Source organism: Triticum urartu, chromosome 1A (genome assembly GCF_056163025.1).
Source record: "Triticum urartu cultivar PI428250 chromosome 1A, HENAU_Tu73, whole genome shotgun sequence".
Taxonomy (NCBI): Eukaryota; Viridiplantae; Streptophyta; class Magnoliopsida; order Poales; family Poaceae; genus Triticum; species Triticum urartu.
In genome coordinates this window covers 6,448,030-6,468,130 of record NC_141873.1, presented here as the reverse complement: position 1 = coordinate 6,468,130, position 20,101 = coordinate 6,448,030, and the positions used below count along the sequence as shown (strand labels likewise).

Below are 20,101 nucleotides of genomic sequence, written 5' to 3'. Positions count from 1 at the left end.
TGTCCGATCCGTTCTCCCCTCTAGCGTCGTCTCTGGATTTTCTTTTGTCCCGTTCCAAGCCGCTGATGTTAGGTGTCGACAACATATGACCCACTCTTCCCCTAACATGGCTGGTTTTGACCACCAAATCACTTTTAATTGTCGTTTCGTGCTCGGAACCGATGTCGAACCAAAAGGATAAGGAGGGGGGTGCGGGATCGACAAAGTTTAGGGGTCAGTGGGACACACATGGCGTGCACGTATCCGACCTGCCATATATGACATTACTCCGTGCAAGCTAAACCAACAAAGCGCGAAATAACGGGGTATTTGTCAGATCAATACCATCCATATGAGTGGATCAACGTATGAGTGGCGTGCTCGTGTTTAGTCATCAGATCGATCATTGGAGACAACAAGTTCTCTTGTCCGATCCATTCTCCCCTCTTGCGTCGTCTCTGGATTTTCTTTTGTCCCGTTCCAAGTCGCTGATGTTAGGTGTCGACAACATATGACCCACTCTTCCCCTAACACGGCTGGTTTTGACCACCAAAGCACTTTTAATTGTCGTTTCGTGCTCAGAACCAATGTCGAACCAAAAGGATAAGGAGGGGGGTGCGGGATCGACACAGTTTAGGGGTCAGTGGGACACACATGGCGTGCACGTATCCGACCTGCCATATATGACATTACTCCGTGCAAGCTAAACCAACAAAGCACGAAATAACGAGGTATTTGTCAGATCAATACCATCCATATGAGTGGATCAACATATGAGTGGCGTGCTCGTGTTTAGTCGTCAGATCGATCATTGGAGACAACAAGTTCTCTTGTCCGATCCGTTCTTCCCTCTTGCGTCGTCTCTGGATTTTCTTTTGTCCGTTCCAAGCCGCTGATGTTAGGTGTCGACAACATATGACCCACTCTTCCCCTAACATGGCTGGTTTTGACCACCAAATCACTTTTAATTGTCGTTTCGTGCTCGGAACCGATGTCGAACCAAAAGGATAAGGAGGGGGGTGCGGGATCGACACAGTTTAGGGGTCGGTGGGACACACATGGCGTGCACGTATCCGACCTGCCATATATGACATTACTCCGTGCAAGCTAAACCAACAAAGCGCGAAATAACGGGGTATTTGTCAGATCAATACCATCCATATGAGTGGATCAACATATGAGTGGCGTGCTCGTGTTTAGTCGTCAGATCGATCATTGGAGACAACAAGTTCTCTTGTCTGATCCATTCTCCCCTCTTGCGTCGTCTCTGGATTTTCTTTTGTCCCGTTCCAAGCCGCTGATGTTAGGTGTCGACAACATATGACCCACTCTTCCACTAACACGGCTGGTTTTGACCACCAAAGCACTTTTACTTGTCGTTTCGTGCTCGGAACCGATGTCGAACCAAAAGGATAAGGAGGGAGTGCGGGATCGACACGGTTTAGGGGTCGGTGGGACACACATGGCTTGCACGTATCCGGCCTGCCTTATATGACATTACTCCGTGCAAGCTAAACCAACAAAGCGCGAAATAACGGGGCATTTGTCAGATCAATACCATCCATATGAGTGGATCAACGTATGAGTGGCGTGCTCGTGTTTAGTCGTCAGATCGATCTTTGGAGACAACAAGTTCTCTTGTCCGATCCGTTCTCCCCTCTTGCGTCGTCTCTGGATTTTCTTTTGTCCCGTTCCAAGCCACTGATGTTAGGTGTCGACAACATATGACCCACTCTTCCCCTAACATGGCTGGCTTTGACCACCAAATCACTTTTAATTATCGTTTCGTGCTCGGAACCGATGTCGAACCAAAAGGATAAGGAGGGGGGTGCGGGATCGACACAGTTTAGGGGTCGGTGGGACACACATGGCGTGCACGTATCCGACCTGCCTTATATGACATTACTCCATGCAAGCTAAACCAACAAAGCACGAAATAACGGGGTATTTGTCAGATCAATACCATCCATATGAGTGGATCAACGTATGAGTGGTGTGCTCGTGTTTAGTCGTCAGATCGATCATTGGAGACAACAAGTTCTCTTGTCCGATCCGTTCTCCCCTCTTGCGTCGTCTTTGAATTTTCTTTTGTCCCTTTCCAAGCCGTTGATGTTAGGTGTCGACAACATATGACCCACTCTTCCCCTAACACGGCTGGTTTTGACCACCAAAACACTTTTAATTGTCGTTTCGTGCTCGGAACCGATGCCGAACCAAAAGGATAAGGAGGGGGTGCGGGATCGACACGGTTTAGGGGTCGGTGGGACACACATGGCTTGCACGTATCCGGCCTGCCTTATATGACATTACTCCGTGCAAGCTAAACCAACAAAGCGCGAAATAACGGGGCATTTGTCAGATCAATACCATCCACATGAGTGGATCAACGTATGAGTGGCGTGCTCGTGTTTAGTCGTGGGATCGATCCTAGACAACACGTTTTCTTGTCCGTTCCATTCTCCCCTCTTTGCGTCGTCTCTGAATTTTCTTTTGTCCCTTTCCAAGCCGCTGATGTTAGGTGTGGACAACATATGACCCACTCTTCCCCTATCACGGCGGGTTTTGACTACCAAAGCACTTCTCAATTGTCGTCTCGTGCTCGTAACCGGCGTCGAACCTAAAGGATAAGGAAGGGGGGCGGGGGGCGGGATCGACACGGTTTAGGGGGACACATGGCGTGCACGTATCCAGCCCGCCCGATACGGTGTTACTCCGCGCAAGCTGGACCGACAAAGCGCGAAATTACAAGGCATCCGTCATCTATACCGATCCATATGCGCTTAAGTTTAGCTCCGTGTTGACCAAGCCTTGGCAACATGATCATAATCAAAACTCGCATTTTAAATTTTTGGAAGCAGAATTATTTTTGCCAAGTCATTTCGCAATTATTGTGTGCCCCCTTGAGTTGGACATAAACATCGGCTGGTACCCCCCACAAGTACCAAGGATATATCCACAGGGGAGGCTTTGTTCATTTAATGGCCAAAATAAAATAAAGAAATGGGTTTGTTGAGACGAAACTGAAACCGCTACGCGCACCCGCAGCCGTCCGCCCCAAAGTTGCGGTCTTTTGTATGTTTGCGTGCCCTTTTCGGGGGAGGGGAGCGCGCAATCAATCTCTTCTCTCTCCAATAAAGACACCCGAGGAACAGAAAGCAGAGGAGAGAGACAGTGTAGAGAGAGAGCGAAAAGAGAGCGTCTTCCTCCCCGACTCCGGCGGGCGGCGCATGGCGGGGAGCGAGGACGGATCGGTGGCGTAGGTGAGCGCCGCACGCACTCCTCCCCGGACCCCGATTCGCGCGTGATCCGTCTCTTTAAGCCGAGATTATCGATTAAGATAAGCAGCAGTTTGTTTCCTGCTTGCTTGCGTGGGGCGGCGGGTTGCTTGCAGTGCGGGGGAAGGAGGATGGTGTGCGGGATGTGGATTTCTTTCTCTCTTTCTCTGTTTGTTTGTTTTGTGTGGGGAGTTTGGAATCGCGTAGGCGGAAGCAGCGGCGCTGGCTTTGCCTTGCTGCGCAGCTTATGCTTCCCCCCCTCCCCTTCTTCCTCCTCCATACGCTGCCTGGTTGCCAAGGTTGCCTTCCGCGGGGGGAGAAGCAACCGGCACGGCTGCTCTGCTTATCCCGCCTCCCCTGCCGCTTACTCCCCATCTCCCCCTATTTCAAGCCGGTTCATGGCCCAGCATCCCCCCAGTACTGCTACAAATTAAGCTGCTCCTGCTCCCGCATTAGCACTCCAACAATCCCATCCATCAATCCTGCTCTACTTCCGGCTTCCCCTGCTTCTTCTTCTTCTTCTTCTTCTTGGTGGTGAGTCGATTTCTTTCTCCCCCTCCCCCTCCCCAATCCGTCGCTTTCGCTTCGATTTCCTTCCAAATGTGGCTCCGCTCCATCCCCCCTCTTCCAATTTCACTCTGGGGCGAGCTAATGGGTTTCGATTTGTTCGTCTTCTTGGTCGCACTTCCTTCTTGGTTTTCTCTCCCCCTTAACCACTTCGATCTGCGGTTTCCGCCAATATTTTACCCTCCGGCTCTGACCATGGGCGTAGATATGGGCTAGTATTCCGTTCTACAATTTGGGGATCTTTTTGTCCGATTTACAGTTGTACTACTCATGGACTCGCGCAACACCGCTTACTTAATCCCAGGATACTTCCCAATAATTTACTCTTGCTGCTGCTGCCGTTGTACTACTGGTTGAGTAATAAAATAGGTCCGTCAGTTCGAACAAGAAGATGGATTGATTGATTGATTATTAGGGAGATAATAAATAAAAACAAATGGCGTCCTTATCTTGTTTCTACCCCCTGAAAGCCCTAGAAAGTACCCAGCTTTTCTATTTTATACTAGTAGTATTATTATTATTGTTCCGCAAGGAACAGCTTTAGATTTTTCCGGCCACCGCCTCCCCTGCTGACCTTTTTGGTCGTCGTCTCCTTCTTCTTCCCCACCGCGCCATTCCCACCTTTTTCTCCCCGGATTCCGTCCAGAAACGGCAGTAGGTTTCCATTTCTTGAGGGGGGCGGTTGGGTTCCACCCCTCCCTTCCTCCGTCTCTCTCCCTTTTGCCTCGACACCCTTTCCATCTGTGAGATTAGAATCTTCCGTCTGTTTTTCTGTTGCAAAAATTCTAGGTCACACGGCATCTAAAATTAGCATTCTGTTCACCCTTAAAATCAGGAGTTTTTTCACCTTAAATTAGGGTGATGAGATGAGACTAACAGTGAATTTTAATCGGATTTTCTTTTTATCATTGTTAGTGCATTGTGTTTGCCCATCTCATCAAATTTAGGCGGCATGCATGCATGCGTGCGGTTGCTGGGGCAGTAGGGCTTTTCTGTTCCGGGCAGCGACGTCCCGGAACAGCAAGGCAGTTGCTTCTATCTATCTGTACAGCATTCTCTGCTTGTATCTTTCGTTCGCCTTGTTGTCCACTAATTGATTCCTGGCCAGGCAGGCAGTTGAGGGGCTGAGGAGGTGAAGAGACAAGGAAAGAAGAAAGAAGGTGACACCATGGTGATAGCTTCCGGAGTGATTGACAGGGGACACCTGTCCTCGTTCGGCGGCCCACCGCCAGACTCCTCGTCGTCGTTCTTCTCCGAAGATCTTGTCCCCACAGAGGTTAGCAAGAAAGAAGAAGATAAAAAGAGATAGAGATAGAGCCTTGGTTTGGTTTCTGTTGGCAAATAATGCGGAATAGTAGTAGCGGTTGCGCCCCACATGATTCGTTTTCTTACAAATATATATATATGCTTTGATAATGCAGAGGCAGGTTGGATTCTGGAAATCGGAGTCAATGGTTGATCAGAGAGGTGCGTGTGTGTGCACCATGCTTTCTTTTTTAAAATTCCGTGATCATTGTTTTGTGGCTGTTGCTTCTTGCATGGTTGGAGGTGTTCAGTTGGGTGTCCTCTTCTCAATTCATGCCGCGGCCTAAATAAAATGTCCTGGTTCTCCTTCGTGCTTGCTCGGTGTTGGTAGTTGGTACAGTGCTGGAATTATTGATGCTCCAATAAAATTCCACTGGAAAAAGATAGGGATGCATACCTAACTTGCCTGCCTTATCCAGCTCGTACCTTGGGGGGCAGTTTGAAACCTGTGTTTCATGTTTTTCGGGGAGATTTTCTGGCTGGCATTTATTCCGGTCATTTCCAGCCAGTTCTTTGTAGCTGATCCAACCAACTGGCTGAAACCAGAAATTAGGCTGTTGCATCGATTCGGTTCAGTTCTTTTTTCCTTTGCCAAGGAAATCCCACCTGGATCAGTTATATGTTACCTAATAATATAGGCATCCGATTTTAGTAGCATTTCGATTTGGTAGGTACAGATATCAGTGGTGCGGTGCAATTCGGCAGGGAATGAGTGGGGGCGTTTTCTTACACTGGGAATGGTTATGGGATGTTGGCTGAAGACAGTTTGGTAGGAATTAGTTGGGAGGTTAACTAAACACGGTTAGCAATTAAATGCCATGATCAACTTGTCATTTAACACATGCTTTCCAAGCTTTGCAGTACGGTGATAGATTGGATGGCCCTTCATGAACTGACAGTTTCCATTAATGGCAGGGAGCAAGCCAGCTTTTGCTTCTCCACTTGAGAAGATCCATCCGATGGGGGCGAATCCTGAAGGCGGTCTGGAACAGACAGGAGGCCAAGTCTTCAAGGGCCTAGATGCCCTTCGCATCAGTAAAGCGATGGGGCAAGGAAATGCTTCAAGTTCGCCGTCGGTATCCTGGGGTGATATGCTCACGACCCCTGGATCTAGATTTGGCTTGTCTGCTAGAGAGGCGGGTATTGCTGAAACAGCCAGTGGCAACTGTGAGTTTCTTTGCTCTCAGCTATTACTTCTTTTTGCACCGTTTCTTCTTTACCCTGATGATCATTTTGGCTTACGTTCTTGCAGCGAGAATAATGGCCGCTGGTGTTTGTGGCCAGTCTGCTGATACACTTAGCTTCATCTGCGAGGGAGATGAAGCTCTAGGGTCCATGAAGGAAGTTGAAGCTCAAACTATTGGAGATCTTCTACCAACCGATGATGATTTGATATCGGGCGTTATCGATGGCTTTGAACTCTCTGGCCTGTCTATCAACCAGGATGACGCCGATGAAGATATATTTGGCACTGGCGGAGGGTTGGAGCTTGAGAATGATGATTCCATTTCCATTAAAGGTGCAAGAAATCTGGAAGGATCCTCAAAGTGCCATTTTCCTGGGGAGCACCACATCAACAAATGTCCTTCCAGAACTCTTTTTGTCACAAACATTAACACCAACATTCTTGATTCTGATCTAAGAGTTCTATTTCAGGTTTTCAACTCTTTTTTCCTTATTATACTTCTTGAAAGTTCGTTTACTTTGTTAAGCGCTACCCTTTTGAACTCATGTTATATCTTCACTACAGCAATATGGGGACGTACATAAGCTTTACACCTGCAAGGAGCATGGGTATGTAACAGTGTCTTACTATGACATACGAGCTGCCCAAAACGCAATGAGAGCACTCCATGGCAAGCCTCTGGGGCTGGTGAAGCTTGATGTACAATTTTGCATTCCTAAGGTAAACATACTATCAGTTATTTTCTAGTAGACATATCACGTGTTCTCTAATATCAATTTCCGCCTTTTGATTTTACATGCTGGTTATGCAATGCTGTTTTCTCAAACAAACTTGCCTCAAAATCATGTGGAATGTCCGTGTGTGTCCCTCATTTAATCTGTAAAAATTAGCCTGCTAGGATGCAAGAATATATTTAATGTCATGCCTTGTACTGAAGGTTACATGAGCATTGCACTGGACATCTATACAAATGTTTTGATGCTGTTATGATCTGCTACTTCTGTAGGGAACTGCTTCAGATAAGGATATCAGCAAGGGAATTTTGGTGGTGTCTAACATCGATCCTTCTGTTTCCAATGATGATCTTCTACAAGCACTTACTGTTTATGGTGATGTGAAGGAGGTAATGGTACTTTCAAACTTTGCTTTGTAAAATTAGGAACCCCAACCTGTAATGACCCTTTTTGTTGGTTATAGATTTGCAGGGCTTCTACAAGCTGCAATAAGAAACTCGTAGAGTTCTACGATGTCAGAGCAGCAGAAGCAGCACTGTATGACCTTAGTAAGGGTGCTATCTCAGGCCCAAAAATCAAGGCTGAAGTTAGCAATCCTGGAGGGACAATTTTTGGGTAATTTGTGCTGTATACTGCTGCCTTTATTCATACGGGATTGATATAGTGTGGGGATCTAATTTTCTGTCTCTATTCCTAACAGCTTGAGGCAACAGTATCCGAGAGAGTGGAAGCTTGATGGTTCCCCTCGCCAGCCAAGAAACTCTCCACCTGGGATCATTGGTATGATATATGACTGAACGTGTTCATCAGATTCTACATTTCATTTTGTCTAAAACATTTTGCAACCTTGGACGTGTCAAACAGGAGGCCCAAAAAGTCATGAGAACAGCACTCTACATAATATATTTTCTCCAGTTAGTCCGCAATTGGATAGATCACCCCATGGCATCGCTTCAAGTGGCCCTCAGAAGCTGTCGTCGCCTATCAGAATTGAACCTACACGCCAGTACAACAATCAAGCTGCTATTAGTGAACTTGGCGGATCGCTTGGTCAAGGAAACTTTGGGCATGGAATGCAGATGTTCCACCCACACTCGCTGCCGGAGAGTCAAAACGGTATTTGTAATATCTCCAAGTCCATGACATCAAGTGGCAGGAGTGCTGGCTTCAGAGTAGATGGAGTGGATTACAGTCATCTCCAGAAAGTGGGTTCTGGTAGCCTTCATGGTCATTCCTTTGATCAAAATAATGAAGGTAAAACTCCTCGGCTTGGACTGTTTTTCATTGTCTCCTGTAAGCCTTTATTTTTACCTGTTCAGCATGGATTTGTAAAATCGCTGCTTGCTATAATTTTGTTACTAGTGTAAGGAATAATAACTAGATCTATTCCATAGACTTATAGACCAATATATGTGCATGTACAAAAAAGAAATAAATAGGAGAGTCCTACAATACAACTATCTCTGACAACTAGGACAATTTCAGTTAACACATCAGTACTGTTGGAATGCTCAGTACCATGATAGAAATATGTTGAAGCATGTAGCAAATGTTATATACTTCATGGAGATTGTTCCTTTCTTTTTGAAACTTTATCAACATAAAACAATTCCTTCTGCAGCATTTGGTCCTGCCGGAGTTGGAAGTTTCCCCCTCAATGGACACCACTACAGTTGGAATAACTCAAATGCTTTTCCTCAAAGTCCCTCCTCTCCAATGCTGTGGTCGAATGTGCAGCACCCAGGGCACATGCATGGTTATCCTGGTGTTGTGCCGCCTCACACACTGAATAATGGTGCTTATCCTATGGATCAACACCACATGGGTTCAGCTCCAAACAATGGAGGCAGTTTCAGAAACGCGCGCTCTGTTCATCCAGGGTCTCTCGGGAGTGTAGGGTTTCCTGGTAGCCCTCAAATGTATCCATCAGATGTCCCTGTCTTCGCACCTGCCAGGGGAAGTTACAGGGAGACCATGTTCTCTCCAGTTGGCACTGGATTCCCGTCGCTGCAACAAATGTGCAATGCAATGAACCGAAGGAACCCTATGGTTCAGGTTTCCGCTTCCTATGATGCTACAAATGATCGGATGAGGAACCGCAGACATGATGGAAACGCTGTCCAGCCAGAAAACAAAAGGCTATTTGAGCTTGACATCGAACGCATAGCAAAGGGTGAAGACCCACGCACCACGCTGATGATCAAAAACATTCCTAACAAGTACGTTTGCACTGCTTTCAGGCTTCTTCTTTCACATTAATGAGGTGCCCTTCTTCTGTGGACTCACACTTGATGTGCTCAACAGGTACAACTGTAAACTGCTTCTGGGCGTCATTGATGAGAATCACCGTGGAACCTATGATTTCGTCTACCTTCCGATTGACTTCAAGGTAAGTTCTTTGTCCTAGTGTGAAGGTTGGAACTTGCAGCAGAATTTCTAGGTACTGACGCTGCAATCTATGCTTTCCTCAGAACAAATGCAACGTGGGCTATGCTTTCATCAACATGACCGATCCGCAGCACATAATTCCCTTTTACAAGGTATATATGTACACCCTGACCTTACTAGCTGATAGCAACTTGTAAGAGCTATATCCTGTTTACCAATTCAGTATACATTTGAAGAGAAAAACTTGACATCTTGTAGATTTTAACAAGATTCTTAAAATATTACATTGTGTTTTGCTTGGTATGCATTTGTTAATTTCGCTTGGCAACTAACTGGAGGCACAATTTTCTGCAGACATTTAATGGCAAGAGATGGGAAAAATTCAATAGCGAGAAGGTGGCAACACTCGCATATGCTAGAATCCAGGGCAGGAATGAATTGGTTTCTCATTTTCGGAATTCTAGCCTGATGAATGAAGACAAATGGTGCCGCCCTATACTCTTCCACAAGGATGGCCCGAACGCAGGGGAGCAGGTACGAGTTTATATCAAACTCTCGGTTTCACTTCTGTAGACCAGGTTGGATTAGCTAGTAGAGACCATACTGGTTTTCGAGTCGCAAACTCATCGAGTCTGTCCAATTTCATAGATCTGTTTATGTGTGTGATACATCACAGAAGTCAGTTAAACACTTGCATATGTGCCATGCTAACAATATCATCCGATGATGCAAAGTGGTTGACATGGAGGTTTATTCATGCTTTTTTTTTTGGCCAGGAACCTTTCCCTGTGGGGAACAACATCCGGCCTAGGTCCGGGAGGAACAGGCCGCTCCACAGTGCGGACACCAGAGGAGACGCGAGCCTGTCGACCTCGCCTAACCAGGAGAACTCTAGCCGCAGGGCTAACGCGGCCGAGGGCGATGACTCGATCTTCGCTCACTAACTGGAGGACGAAGAAGCTGCAATAAATTATCCCCAGTTTTGCTATTTATTTTTCTCCCCGGCAAGGCTGGGGTATGTAGCGAGTTCGAACGGTCTGCTGGCGATTCGCCGTAAGTAAGTTGCGCAAGGGCGCCCTCGTGTTTGCCCCGCCGACGAACTAGAGTTCGGACGGGTGCAAGGAGGGATGGCGAAATGCGCAAGAGGTGATGTGTGTTTTGGGTGTGTGTTCTGAGGGTTGGAAACTTGTACAGTTGAGTTGGAGGGGTGTTGAATGCTAATTTGACTTGAATGTTTTTAATTTAAACTCGGTTAATTTTGCTCGGATTATCTTCTGATCTTGCTATTTTGCTCTGTGTGAGTGTCTAAATGCTTCTACTGATCATGACATTGTGATGGCGTAACATGAACACTGTTGCAACCCTAGCTGCCCCAAAACATTTGAAGTTCTATATTTGTACCAATTCAAACATCTTCAAGTGAAGAAGATGCTTGAGTTAAGACAAACCTAAAACTTCAAATATTTTGGAATGGAGGGAGTAGTTCTGGTTAATAAACGTTCCCCACAAGATGTGTGCAAAGCCACCGAAGTTGGCCTTGTATATTTTGGGCGAGTTGTATAGGCAATGTACATCTTTTTGAAAATTGTAGTACATCGGATTTGAAAGTTGTTAATATTGTCTCTTTGGCGAAAGTGCATCACATATCATATACGTACGCAAATTTTTGAAAGCTTGCCAAGACTATAGAAAACCCATGTATGAAAGTAAAAAAAAAACTTGCAGAAACGCACAGAAGAGGTAGGAGGGGAATTAGGAGGGGAAACCACATTTATAGAAATCTGGAAATATGCCTGAATTAATAAAGATTAGTTTAGGAATTTTTAAAGACTCTAAATTCAAACAAATTTGAATATAGTTCGAGCTTGAATAAATTTAGAATCCAACATAAACATGCCCGAATGAGCTGAAAATATGAGGAGTGAGTGTAGGCATGATCTAGGTATTTTAGGAATATAGTGAACATTTATTTGGACCAGTAAAAATGTCACTTGAATTATTGGATAAAAGAAAGGAAAGGAAAAACTTTGAGATTGGATTTGAAACTTGGGTGTTGGTTTGGTGGCAAGAGCAAGAGGCAACTGAAAGATGAAGATGAGGAGAAGAAGTTTCACGCAAGATCACAACAACATTAAATATGCCACAAACCAAAGCACTGATGATTATGATGCATGATGCAAAACAAAATAAAACACACATTATATAGCATGCAAGCATGAACATAACACAAACTAATAGAGTCTCAGTCTTGGGTTCTTACAGGCAGTCACACATCACATATACTCCCTATGTTCCAAATTACTCGTCGTGGTTTTAATTCAACTAAAACCATGACGAGTAATTTGGAACGGAGGGAGTAGCTGCTAGGATCACGGAAAAATGGTGATGACAACACTTAAGTGACTTCGATAGTGGTGCTCCTCGAGTGCCTGGTCTCGAACTCCGGGGTGAAAGCATAGGTCTGTCATAAATTGGTATACCTGGCAGTGACTGTTTTTACATCGTTGTATTGATGCCATTGCTTGGATTTGCTCGGGATGGTTTTTCATGGTGAAAACCTAGAATCTAGCCTTGGGTGGTTAGATCCGGTGACAGTTTGTGCTTGAGTGTCACTCCTTTTCTGAATGTGTTGTTGTTTAAGAACCTTGTCATCCGCTTGGTGTTATGAGATGACCAGTGTGAATAGGGTTTGTTGTAATTTGTCGATAACAGATCTGATCGCTTTGTTGTTTTTCTCCTTCCTTTCGCATAGACGTCAGGATCAATTTCCTGTTAGATTTGTAGTTAGCCTTGCGAATCCATGCGTCACCCACAATGTCGATGGCAAAACAAGTTCTGAGCGTGTGCCTTTTTTCTCCACTGAGGAGATAAAATGATTTGTACCCAGCAGGTGGTTAAGCGCCTGTTATTAGCATCCACAGCACTCTGTTTTTCTTCAAGCGCCTGTCATTGAAGATGCTCTTCCATGACTCTGTCATTGGTCGGCTTGTTTTTGTCTGTGTATTGATGTTTGTGTGCATCCTTACTATGTTGAAACCAGGTGTGTGTTTACCTATGCGTATCATTTCAATGCTTTATTTTGAGCCAATAAAATCAATCCTTTTGTCAAAAAAAAATGTTCTTCAATGAATATACTTTGGAGTCCTACAAATTTGCAATGGGGTTATTTCACTCATTAGAAAAAAAAAGACAAGAGACAATTGTTTAGGAGAGATAACTCGCAAACAGGCACATCTCCTTCATCAAACGGCATAAAAGCTCCAAAAGCACCTATTTAAGAGCTTTATGACATTTTGACCAAAATGAGAAGGCTACAAAATCAGAAGCAAAAGGCCAAACAAATAGGTCCTAATTCCTTGGCTTAACTTTGATTCACTTTGCCACGATACCTACTTCTACAAAAAAACTGTACTCAGAACCGTGAAACCAGATGGAAGGTATTTTCGAAGTTTTGGTTTTTGGAGCTTTGTAAAACTACTGTACTCAGAACCACGCAATCCCAAGCCAAACTTTGCAAATATGACCAAGTTTATATAGAGAAATATACCATTGATTTTATCCCCTATAAAAGAAACCTGGTCCAAATTAACAAGGTTTGGTTTCTGAACAAAAACTAAATGCAACTAACTATACATCTAACCAGATGCAGCAGCAAGAAACAAACAATCACACCAGTAAATATAGTTCAAGCATCATCATCATAACCATAACCTGATAGATAATATCCAGGATCCATATAGCAGGAGGGGGTACGGTACGGTATTAACTTAACTACAAGGATCCGACCCAAAATAACTGCCAGCAGCAGCAACCAAGTCTCGGGACAAGACACAACGGATAAAACAGTCTTCCGGATAAATATAAACTATATATATAATACGCGACCAGCCAAAAAACGGAGCTTCTTCTTCAATGGTGGGCATCAGCCTCGGTGCCGCTCCTCCTCCACCGCCGCCCCGGCGACCTTCAGTTGTCGGCCTTGGTGTTGCTCCTGGTCCTGGAAGCAGGGCTCCCACCAGCCACCACCACACCGCCACTCCTGGTCGCCCGGCGAGGGGTGCTTGCAGCAGCAGGGGTCTCTTCAGCTGCAGCAGGGCTTGCCTTCTTCCTCTTACCGCCACCAGCTGCGGCGGCCTTCTCTTCAGCAGCAGCAGGGCTGGCCCTCTTCCTCTTACCGCCGCCAGCTGCGGTAGCTGCAGTCCCAGCACGCCCCTTGCGCTTCTTCTGAGCCTTCTGGGAACCTTCTTCTTCCTCCTTTTCAACCATCTCGGCGTCTTCTTCAGCTGCATTTTCCACATCAGGAGCAGCAGCAGTGGTCTTGATCTTCTTCTCATCTTTGGCCTCCTCCTCAGCTCCCTTGCGCTTCAGAGGCTTCTTCAGCTCATCCTTGGCCTCAACCACGATTGTGACGACAGCATCCTCTTCTCCAGCCTTGTTCTCAGCACCATCATCATTCTCTTCCTCGTTCAGGCTGCTGTCATCCTCCTCTTCCTTCTCCAGAGCATCCTCCTCATCATCATTTTCCTCAGCAGATCCCTCCGCGTCTGGCTTCTCCTTGGCAGCCTTGGCAAGCAGATTGTCAATCAGATCCTTCATCTCTATGTTAATCTGCAACACAAATAACAGAAGGCGTCCATCAGTAAACATACTTTAAAACATGCTTCAACAGACTTGTGTTTCAATTACATGCCTGTGGGTTCTCCAGGAAGTCGCAAATATCAGTTGGGCAGGAGGGGCAGTTCTTCACAATCTTCTGTGCCCGCAGAGTGCGCCCGCCCCTGCTTCTTTCCCTCATAGAACCCTCGTCACCAAATGCAGCGGTCAAACAAGCTTTGCAGAAGTTATGACCACAGGGAGTAGTAAGTGGTTCCTTCATCAAATTCTTGCAAATGGAGCAGCCAAACTCTGCACATGACCAAACAAACACAAGCACGCATTAGGAGAATGAATGCTTGGAATAGATTTCAGCTATTTAAGCCAAACAGAGCATAGCAATCAAAACACACAGCATAAAAACTAACCCTTCAACAGCCTCTCATTCATAGACATATGAGCACGCTTCTGGTATTTCCTGAATTGCTTGTCAGTTTCAGGATCGCCTGACTGGGCGGGCTTCTTGCTGATTGGTGGAGGCTTCACCCACTTCCAGCCTTCATTTTCCTATGACAAACAGATAAAGATCGATCAGTGGTGATGATGTATGCCTGTAAGTGAAAACATCAGAAGAAGAAAATCGCATGGACATACAACATAGTCCCAGGAGGGGGATCCTGCCCGTTCAGTGATGTCAGTAGCACCTTGCAGCTCCTTAATCCTGGGCAGTGGCCTTGGCCGGTCACCATGAAGATCACTAAAACCCAGATACCACAACATCAGTGTACGTAATGCCACTTCTTTTCAAGACAAAAGCATATTGCCAAAACAAAATGTAATAGCTTTGTCAAACCTGGTCCATGGAGCTGGTTCATTGTCGCATCGTACAAAGAGGTACCTGCAGACCTTGTATGTACCCTGAGACAGAAATCAAAAGAATATACATTATATTCCATTCAGTGGCACAAAATAGAGAAAAGCAATGTTGAACCTCTGCACAGGGTGTAAAATTACCTGAACACCAATCTTCCTCCAGCATTTCTCAATCCTGTAGACTCCATCATAACGCACACCAGTTTCAGGAGCATATGAAGAACGCTTCTCTTTGTGGGACCTTTTTAAGATAGTGTAGTCAAATATAAATAAGATGATGATATAAATAATAAATAACAAATTTAAGCAGAACAGTGGATGGTCTCCATATATGCAGCACATGTAACAACATAAAACTATTCAAGGTAAGGGAATAATTAACAGTATTAACACTGTCAGGCTAGAGTGTAACTGTGATATCAACTACTGACTTATCAAACGCTGATATATTTGAGGAAATAATTATGGCAAGAAAAACATACCGCACAACCCTGACAGGGTAACCCTTCTTGCAACTAAGACGCAGAGCAGCATTCATCTTGTCAAATTTCTGATCAGAAGATTGCTCCTTGTTTGTTCGCTTGTTCCCACTTAGGTCTCTTCCACCACTGTCAGTACAAATTATTCACAGAAATAAGTGCTCACATGTAGGATCAGACACAGAAGTAAAATGATAGCAAGTGAGTAAACTAGCTAACCTTCCAGTATACAGGAACCACTCCCCATGGTCCTCATCATCTATGTAACCACCTGACAGCGCCACTGACTGGGCACCATGTTCTGACTGGCCAGCAATACCAGCAACATGAGGGAAATGAGCACCCCACTGCCTGCACTCAAGGCGGTCTTCCCAGGTTTCCCCGACTAACACACCAAGACGCCTTTTGGGGTCGTTTTCTGCTGGAATGGGGCCAAAATGATCAGGTGCAATGGTCACAAAGATCTGGCCACTTGAAGCATTAGCTTTCCCAGCCTTCTTTGCTCTGTCAGTTGTGAAAGCCTTGTCGGGTCTAGCCTCATTTCTTATGTAATGAACAGGATTTCCAGAGCCACCTGCACTAGCATTCTTTGCAGTCCTAGCCATACGGATAACCGCAACCAACGCTGCATTAATCCTTGGCTGCGAAGCCATTTTGGATGGGATTGGTCCCCGGCATTTTCCACAGGTCCTTTTTCCACTGTTAACCCACTTCTCAAAGCATTTCAAACAGAAGTTGTGGCCACACGGTGTCTACAAAGATTCAAAAGTAGAATGTAGTGATCAGAGATAGCACCAAATATATAGTAGGCAGGAGTATTGTTATCCTGAGTAAAGTATTTAGAACAGAAAAAGAACATACAAGGAAAGCTTAAATATGAAATCATAATCAAACATAACATCAAATAAAAACACAAGTAGAAATCGTTACTGACAGATTATAAACAGAAGTAATCATAGTTTTCAGCTTAAAAAGTGTGCGGACATGACAAGTAACAGCCTCCTTTCAAATATAGTGACAGTTAAAAGGCTATGCATGTGTCCAGAAGCATGTCAAAGAGAGGCTATGGCAAGCAACCTTTTATGCCAGCAGAGGGTATCAGCAATCTAAGATTACAAACCAAAAGGGCAAAGGGTGCTTCACATGCCCTGGTCCAACCAACCAAAGTAGGTAGTACAGATCAAGAGCTAGCCAATAACTATGATGAAGCCTGTTGGTCAAACATATTGACTGGAATCACAAATTGGGAGGAACATGCATAGGCAGGTGGTAAACCATGAACTCAAATAAATATTCAGGACTCCAGGGGTGCAATGGCAAGGAACACATGGTTGTAAACCCAGCCATCTGGGTTCAAGGACTTACCCCAACACAGTATGCCAGCTGGCTAAAAGATATGTAGCTAAACCTGACTCAATTTAAAGTAGCATTCATGATGAAAGGAAACATGAAACCATGCTTTCAGCAAACTCTCAAAAGAAACCAAAGAGTAGCCAATGCCAGGTAACATTCACTTTAGTTGTATATTAATACTCTGCTAATCAACATTGAAGGAGTTTGGAGATTTGTGTATAACAAACATTACTTCATTCATATAGCATGATGATGTTTTCACCCCTTGAACTGCAGCATAGATCATGTATGTAATCACATTGCCACACAAAAAACAGACAAAATACCCTAGGCAGTACAAGATACTAGCAAATATCAGGGAGAATCAAATCATTTGGTCAACAGACTGTGCATTAGCAGTCCAAGGCACAGACAAACCAAAAAAAGGTGAATAGACTTAACAAACCAGCAAAAGGAGCAGGACAGCAAGGCCATCTACAGTAAGTTGCAAATGACATTACACTTGACCAGACTATCCAGATATCATTTAAAACACCACCACAGGAGCTCCCCTGGGTCAAGTGGCCAGGTTACTACAATTTTTAGCAACTGTTAAAGCTTACAGGTGATTACCCAACAACAGACAAAGATGCAATCCTTTACTCCTACTCCCTTCGTTCCAAATTACTCGTCATAGAAATGGATGTATCTAGAACTAAAATACATCTAGATACATCCATTTCTGCGACGAGTAATTCAGAACGGAGGGAGTATTTGACTACAGACAAGCACCAAACTGCCATCATCAGAAAAACACATGGTGCTGCAGTAATAACAACAAAAAGACTACGGCTGTTGCAGAGCTAGGATTCATATGCGCACATGTAAGCAATGCTGAACAACGCTCCCAGGTAAACACCATTCATGCTGTTATAAAAGTACACAGGTGATTAAGCCTACAAACAGACGAGGTCGTGATACTTTACTCCTATCTAACTACAGACAAGCACCGAACACGCAAGCCGTCATCAGAAAATAAATGATGATGTAACAATAACAACAAATAGATCACAGCTGTTCTAGATTTAGGACTCATATGTGCAGATGTAAGCAATGCTGAACGATACTTGCAGATAAAGGCCATTCTTGCTGTTGAAATTTGCAGATTGTTAGCCACAAACTGACAAATATGTTATCCTTTACACCTATCTAACTAGGAACAAGCACTGAACATGCATACCATGAGAAAATAAATGATGCTATAGCGATAACAACAAATAGACCACAGCTGTCCTAATGCTATGGATTATATGTGCAGATGTGAGCAATGGAAGCAATGACCAAGGCAAAGATGGGTCATTACTAGTGGGTGCGTCTAATTATCAGGGGATTATCTGACAGCAGGGGAGGCTGTGATCCTCTGCTCCTATCTGACTATAGGCAAGCACAGAACACGCATATATTAAAATAAAGTAGATTACTGATGTTGAAATTACATTACAGCTACATCAAACCAAAAAAGAGAAGGCCACAAAAGCACATCTGAACAAACTGAAATCAATGGATGTTAGAGCGTCCGAGACGGCATAAAGGGGACGATGAGTGATGATTATGCGGGGAGAAATGGATGCAGTGACCCAGAGGAAGATGATGGATCATTACTGCCGCCGCAGGGCGCATCTAATGATGCGGGATTTAACCATTATGACAACAAGCGCGCACGAGAAGATCATATTTTGCAGCGAGCGCCGGGAGATCTATCCGCGCCGCGGATATTATACAGTGAATAATTGCGGGATGGTACTGGATATAATCATGGGCATTTATTCGAAAACTGACGAGGAGTAAAACACGGGGAGGGGAGGGGAGGGGATTGCTCACGGTGACGGGGCGCTCGGGGAGCTTCATGCAGAAGACGCAGCTGAAGTTCTTGCCGACGATCTCGAGCGCGTTGTCCTCGTCCTGCTCCTCCTCATCCTCGTCGTCATCGCCGGCGACGGCGGTCTTGCCGCCGAGCAGCTCCTGGCGGCGCTTGGCCTTCTCCTGCTCGGTGAGGGAGGCGTCCGCCTCGATCTCGCGGATGGCGGCGAGCAGGCCGGACCCCCCGCCGGCGCCCCCGGGGGCTGCGGTGGGGGCGGGGGCGGGGGCCGCTGAGGGGGAGGCGTCCTCGCCGGAGCAGTCGGGGCAGGCCCAGGCGGCGGCGTCGGCGAGCGCGGGCGGCTTGGAGAGGCAGGGCGAGTGCCAGGGCGTGGCGCAGGTGGCGCACCGCAGCAGCTCGACCTCCGGCGGCGCCGCGGCCCGGCACACCATGCACACCCCGTCCCCGTCGCACGGCAGGTCCGGCATCTTCCCTCTCCCCGGCGGCGGCGAGGGAGGCGCGCTAGGGTTTTGGGGAGGGGGACGGGAAAGTTTGAAAATTTGATTTGGGGACGGGGACGGAGACGGTCGCCCTCCATTCCTCCGTCCGTCGCTCCTATTTCTAGGCCCCCGCCCCCCCGCCCGCGCGTGATGGGTGGGGTGGGGCCCGCGTGACAGTGGCGAGGTGCGTGGGGGCGCACTGGCGTCGGGTACGGCGGGCTGGGTGAGCGGGAGAGGCTGAGGGGTGGGGCTCGCCGGAGCTGGGCCCGGGCGTCAGTGGGGGCGGGGTGGGACGGCGTGGGCGGGGTGGGGGATTGGGGTTTCGGGGGGAGGGCGGGGAGGGAGCGCGGCAAGGCGAAAGTGGAGGGGGGCGAAATGACGGGACTGCCCTTGCTTCAGATTGGATTGGACTTTGGTCTCCCTCTCCCTGCTGTAAAATTTTGTTTACTGCTGGTCGATCTGATCTGATGGACGGATGGGATGTGAGCTGACCGGACAGGCTAATCTATCTGGCAGGCATCAATCTTGGTGCCATGGAAACTCCCCAAAATCCTCTGGGTAATCCCCAACTCTCATTTAATGTTAGGATCTAATAGTAAAGATAAGCAAATAAAAATGAATAGGCAAAATGAAATTAATATAATGTATAAAAGTAGGGCCATCATCGCAGGAAATAAAACTAATGTGAATTTATACGGTGGAAAGATACAAAATAAAATGGCAGAAATAGGACCAGGATCGAAACAAACACATGCGGTAAAGTTAAGATGGTAAAAAATATAATGATACGTACATTTCGCTGTCGAGAAGGAGAGGATCAGGCGATGGACATGTGGTTGTCACTAGGATCGTTTCCTTCCAAGCTAACCATGGGATTTACGCGCGGGCACACTGCCTTCCTCGATCAGATCTGGCTCGACGACGGCGATGTCGACCCCATCAATGTTTCCTTTCGACCTGACCATGAGAATTTTAGGCAACTCCTCCAGTGGCGGAGCCAGGAAATATGGATCAGAAGGGCCAAGTGCCGTC

The 20,101-nt window shown here is 46.1% G+C and overlaps 2 protein-coding genes across 5 annotated transcripts; one reads left to right on the top strand and one right to left on the bottom strand.

The window, feature by feature from the left end:
- The first annotated feature begins 3,081 nt into the window (after positions 1-3,081).
- Positions 3,082-10,704, top strand: LOC125541689 (protein MEI2-like 3). 4 transcript variants are annotated; one of them, XM_048705033.2, is made up of 15 exons: positions 3,082-3,239; positions 4,934-5,097; positions 5,243-5,288; positions 6,042-6,293; positions 6,379-6,782; positions 6,877-7,032; positions 7,319-7,435; positions 7,510-7,661; positions 7,747-7,826; positions 7,911-8,300; positions 8,668-9,265; positions 9,351-9,435; positions 9,518-9,586; positions 9,789-9,968; positions 10,211-10,704. In XM_048705033.2, exons 2-15 carry the CDS (start codon positions 4,990-4,992, stop codon positions 10,376-10,378), a joined length of 2,805 nt encoding a protein of 934 aa, XP_048560990.2. In that variant the 5' UTR covers positions 3,082-3,239; positions 4,934-4,989; the 3' UTR covers positions 10,379-10,704. The 4 variants fall into 4 exon arrangements, with proteins under 4 accessions (XP_048560990.2, XP_048561006.2, XP_087399600.1 ...); XM_048705049.2 differs by having other exon boundaries at positions 3,083-3,239; positions 4,930-5,097; XM_087543474.1 differs by lacking the exon at positions 3,082-3,239 and adding an exon at positions 3,315-3,785.
- A 2,409-nt stretch (positions 10,705-13,113) lies between these two features.
- Positions 13,114-19,176, bottom strand: VIM1 (Zinc finger (C3HC4-type RING finger) family protein). Its single transcript, XM_048705023.2, has 9 exons — positions 18,593-19,176; positions 15,599-16,131; positions 15,383-15,508; positions 15,042-15,141; positions 14,881-14,945; positions 14,682-14,784; positions 14,456-14,594; positions 14,125-14,339; positions 13,114-14,042 (listed from the first exon to the last, which is right to left on the bottom strand). Exons 1-9 carry the CDS (start codon positions 19,055-19,057, stop codon positions 13,401-13,403), a joined length of 2,388 nt encoding a protein of 795 aa, XP_048560980.2. The 5' UTR covers positions 19,058-19,176; the 3' UTR covers positions 13,114-13,400.
- Between the last annotated feature and the right edge of the window lie 925 nt (positions 19,177-20,101).

Coding starts and splice junctions, on each gene's coding strand:
- LOC125541689 (XM_048705033.2), top strand. CDS start 4,990: ATGGTGATAGCTTCCGGAGTGATTGACAGGGGACACCTGTCCTCGTTC. Junction 5,098..5,242: donor AAGATCTTGTCCCCACAGAG/GTTAGCAAGAAA, acceptor TTGATAATGCAG/AGGCAGGTTGGATTCTGGAA. Junction 6,294..6,378: donor TGAAACAGCCAGTGGCAACT/GTGAGTTTCTTT, acceptor ACGTTCTTGCAG/CGAGAATAATGGCCGCTGGT.
- VIM1 (XM_048705023.2), bottom strand. CDS start 19,057: ATGCCGGACCTGCCGTGCGACGGGGACGGGGTGTGCATGGTGTGCCGG. Junction 14,595..14,681: donor CCCCCTCCTGGGACTATGTT/GTATGTCCATGC, acceptor TGTTTGTCATAG/GAAAATGAAGGCTGGAAGTG. Junction 14,340..14,455: donor GAATGAGAGGCTGTTGAAGG/GTTAGTTTTTAT, acceptor GGTCATGTGCAG/AGTTTGGCTGCTCCATTTGC.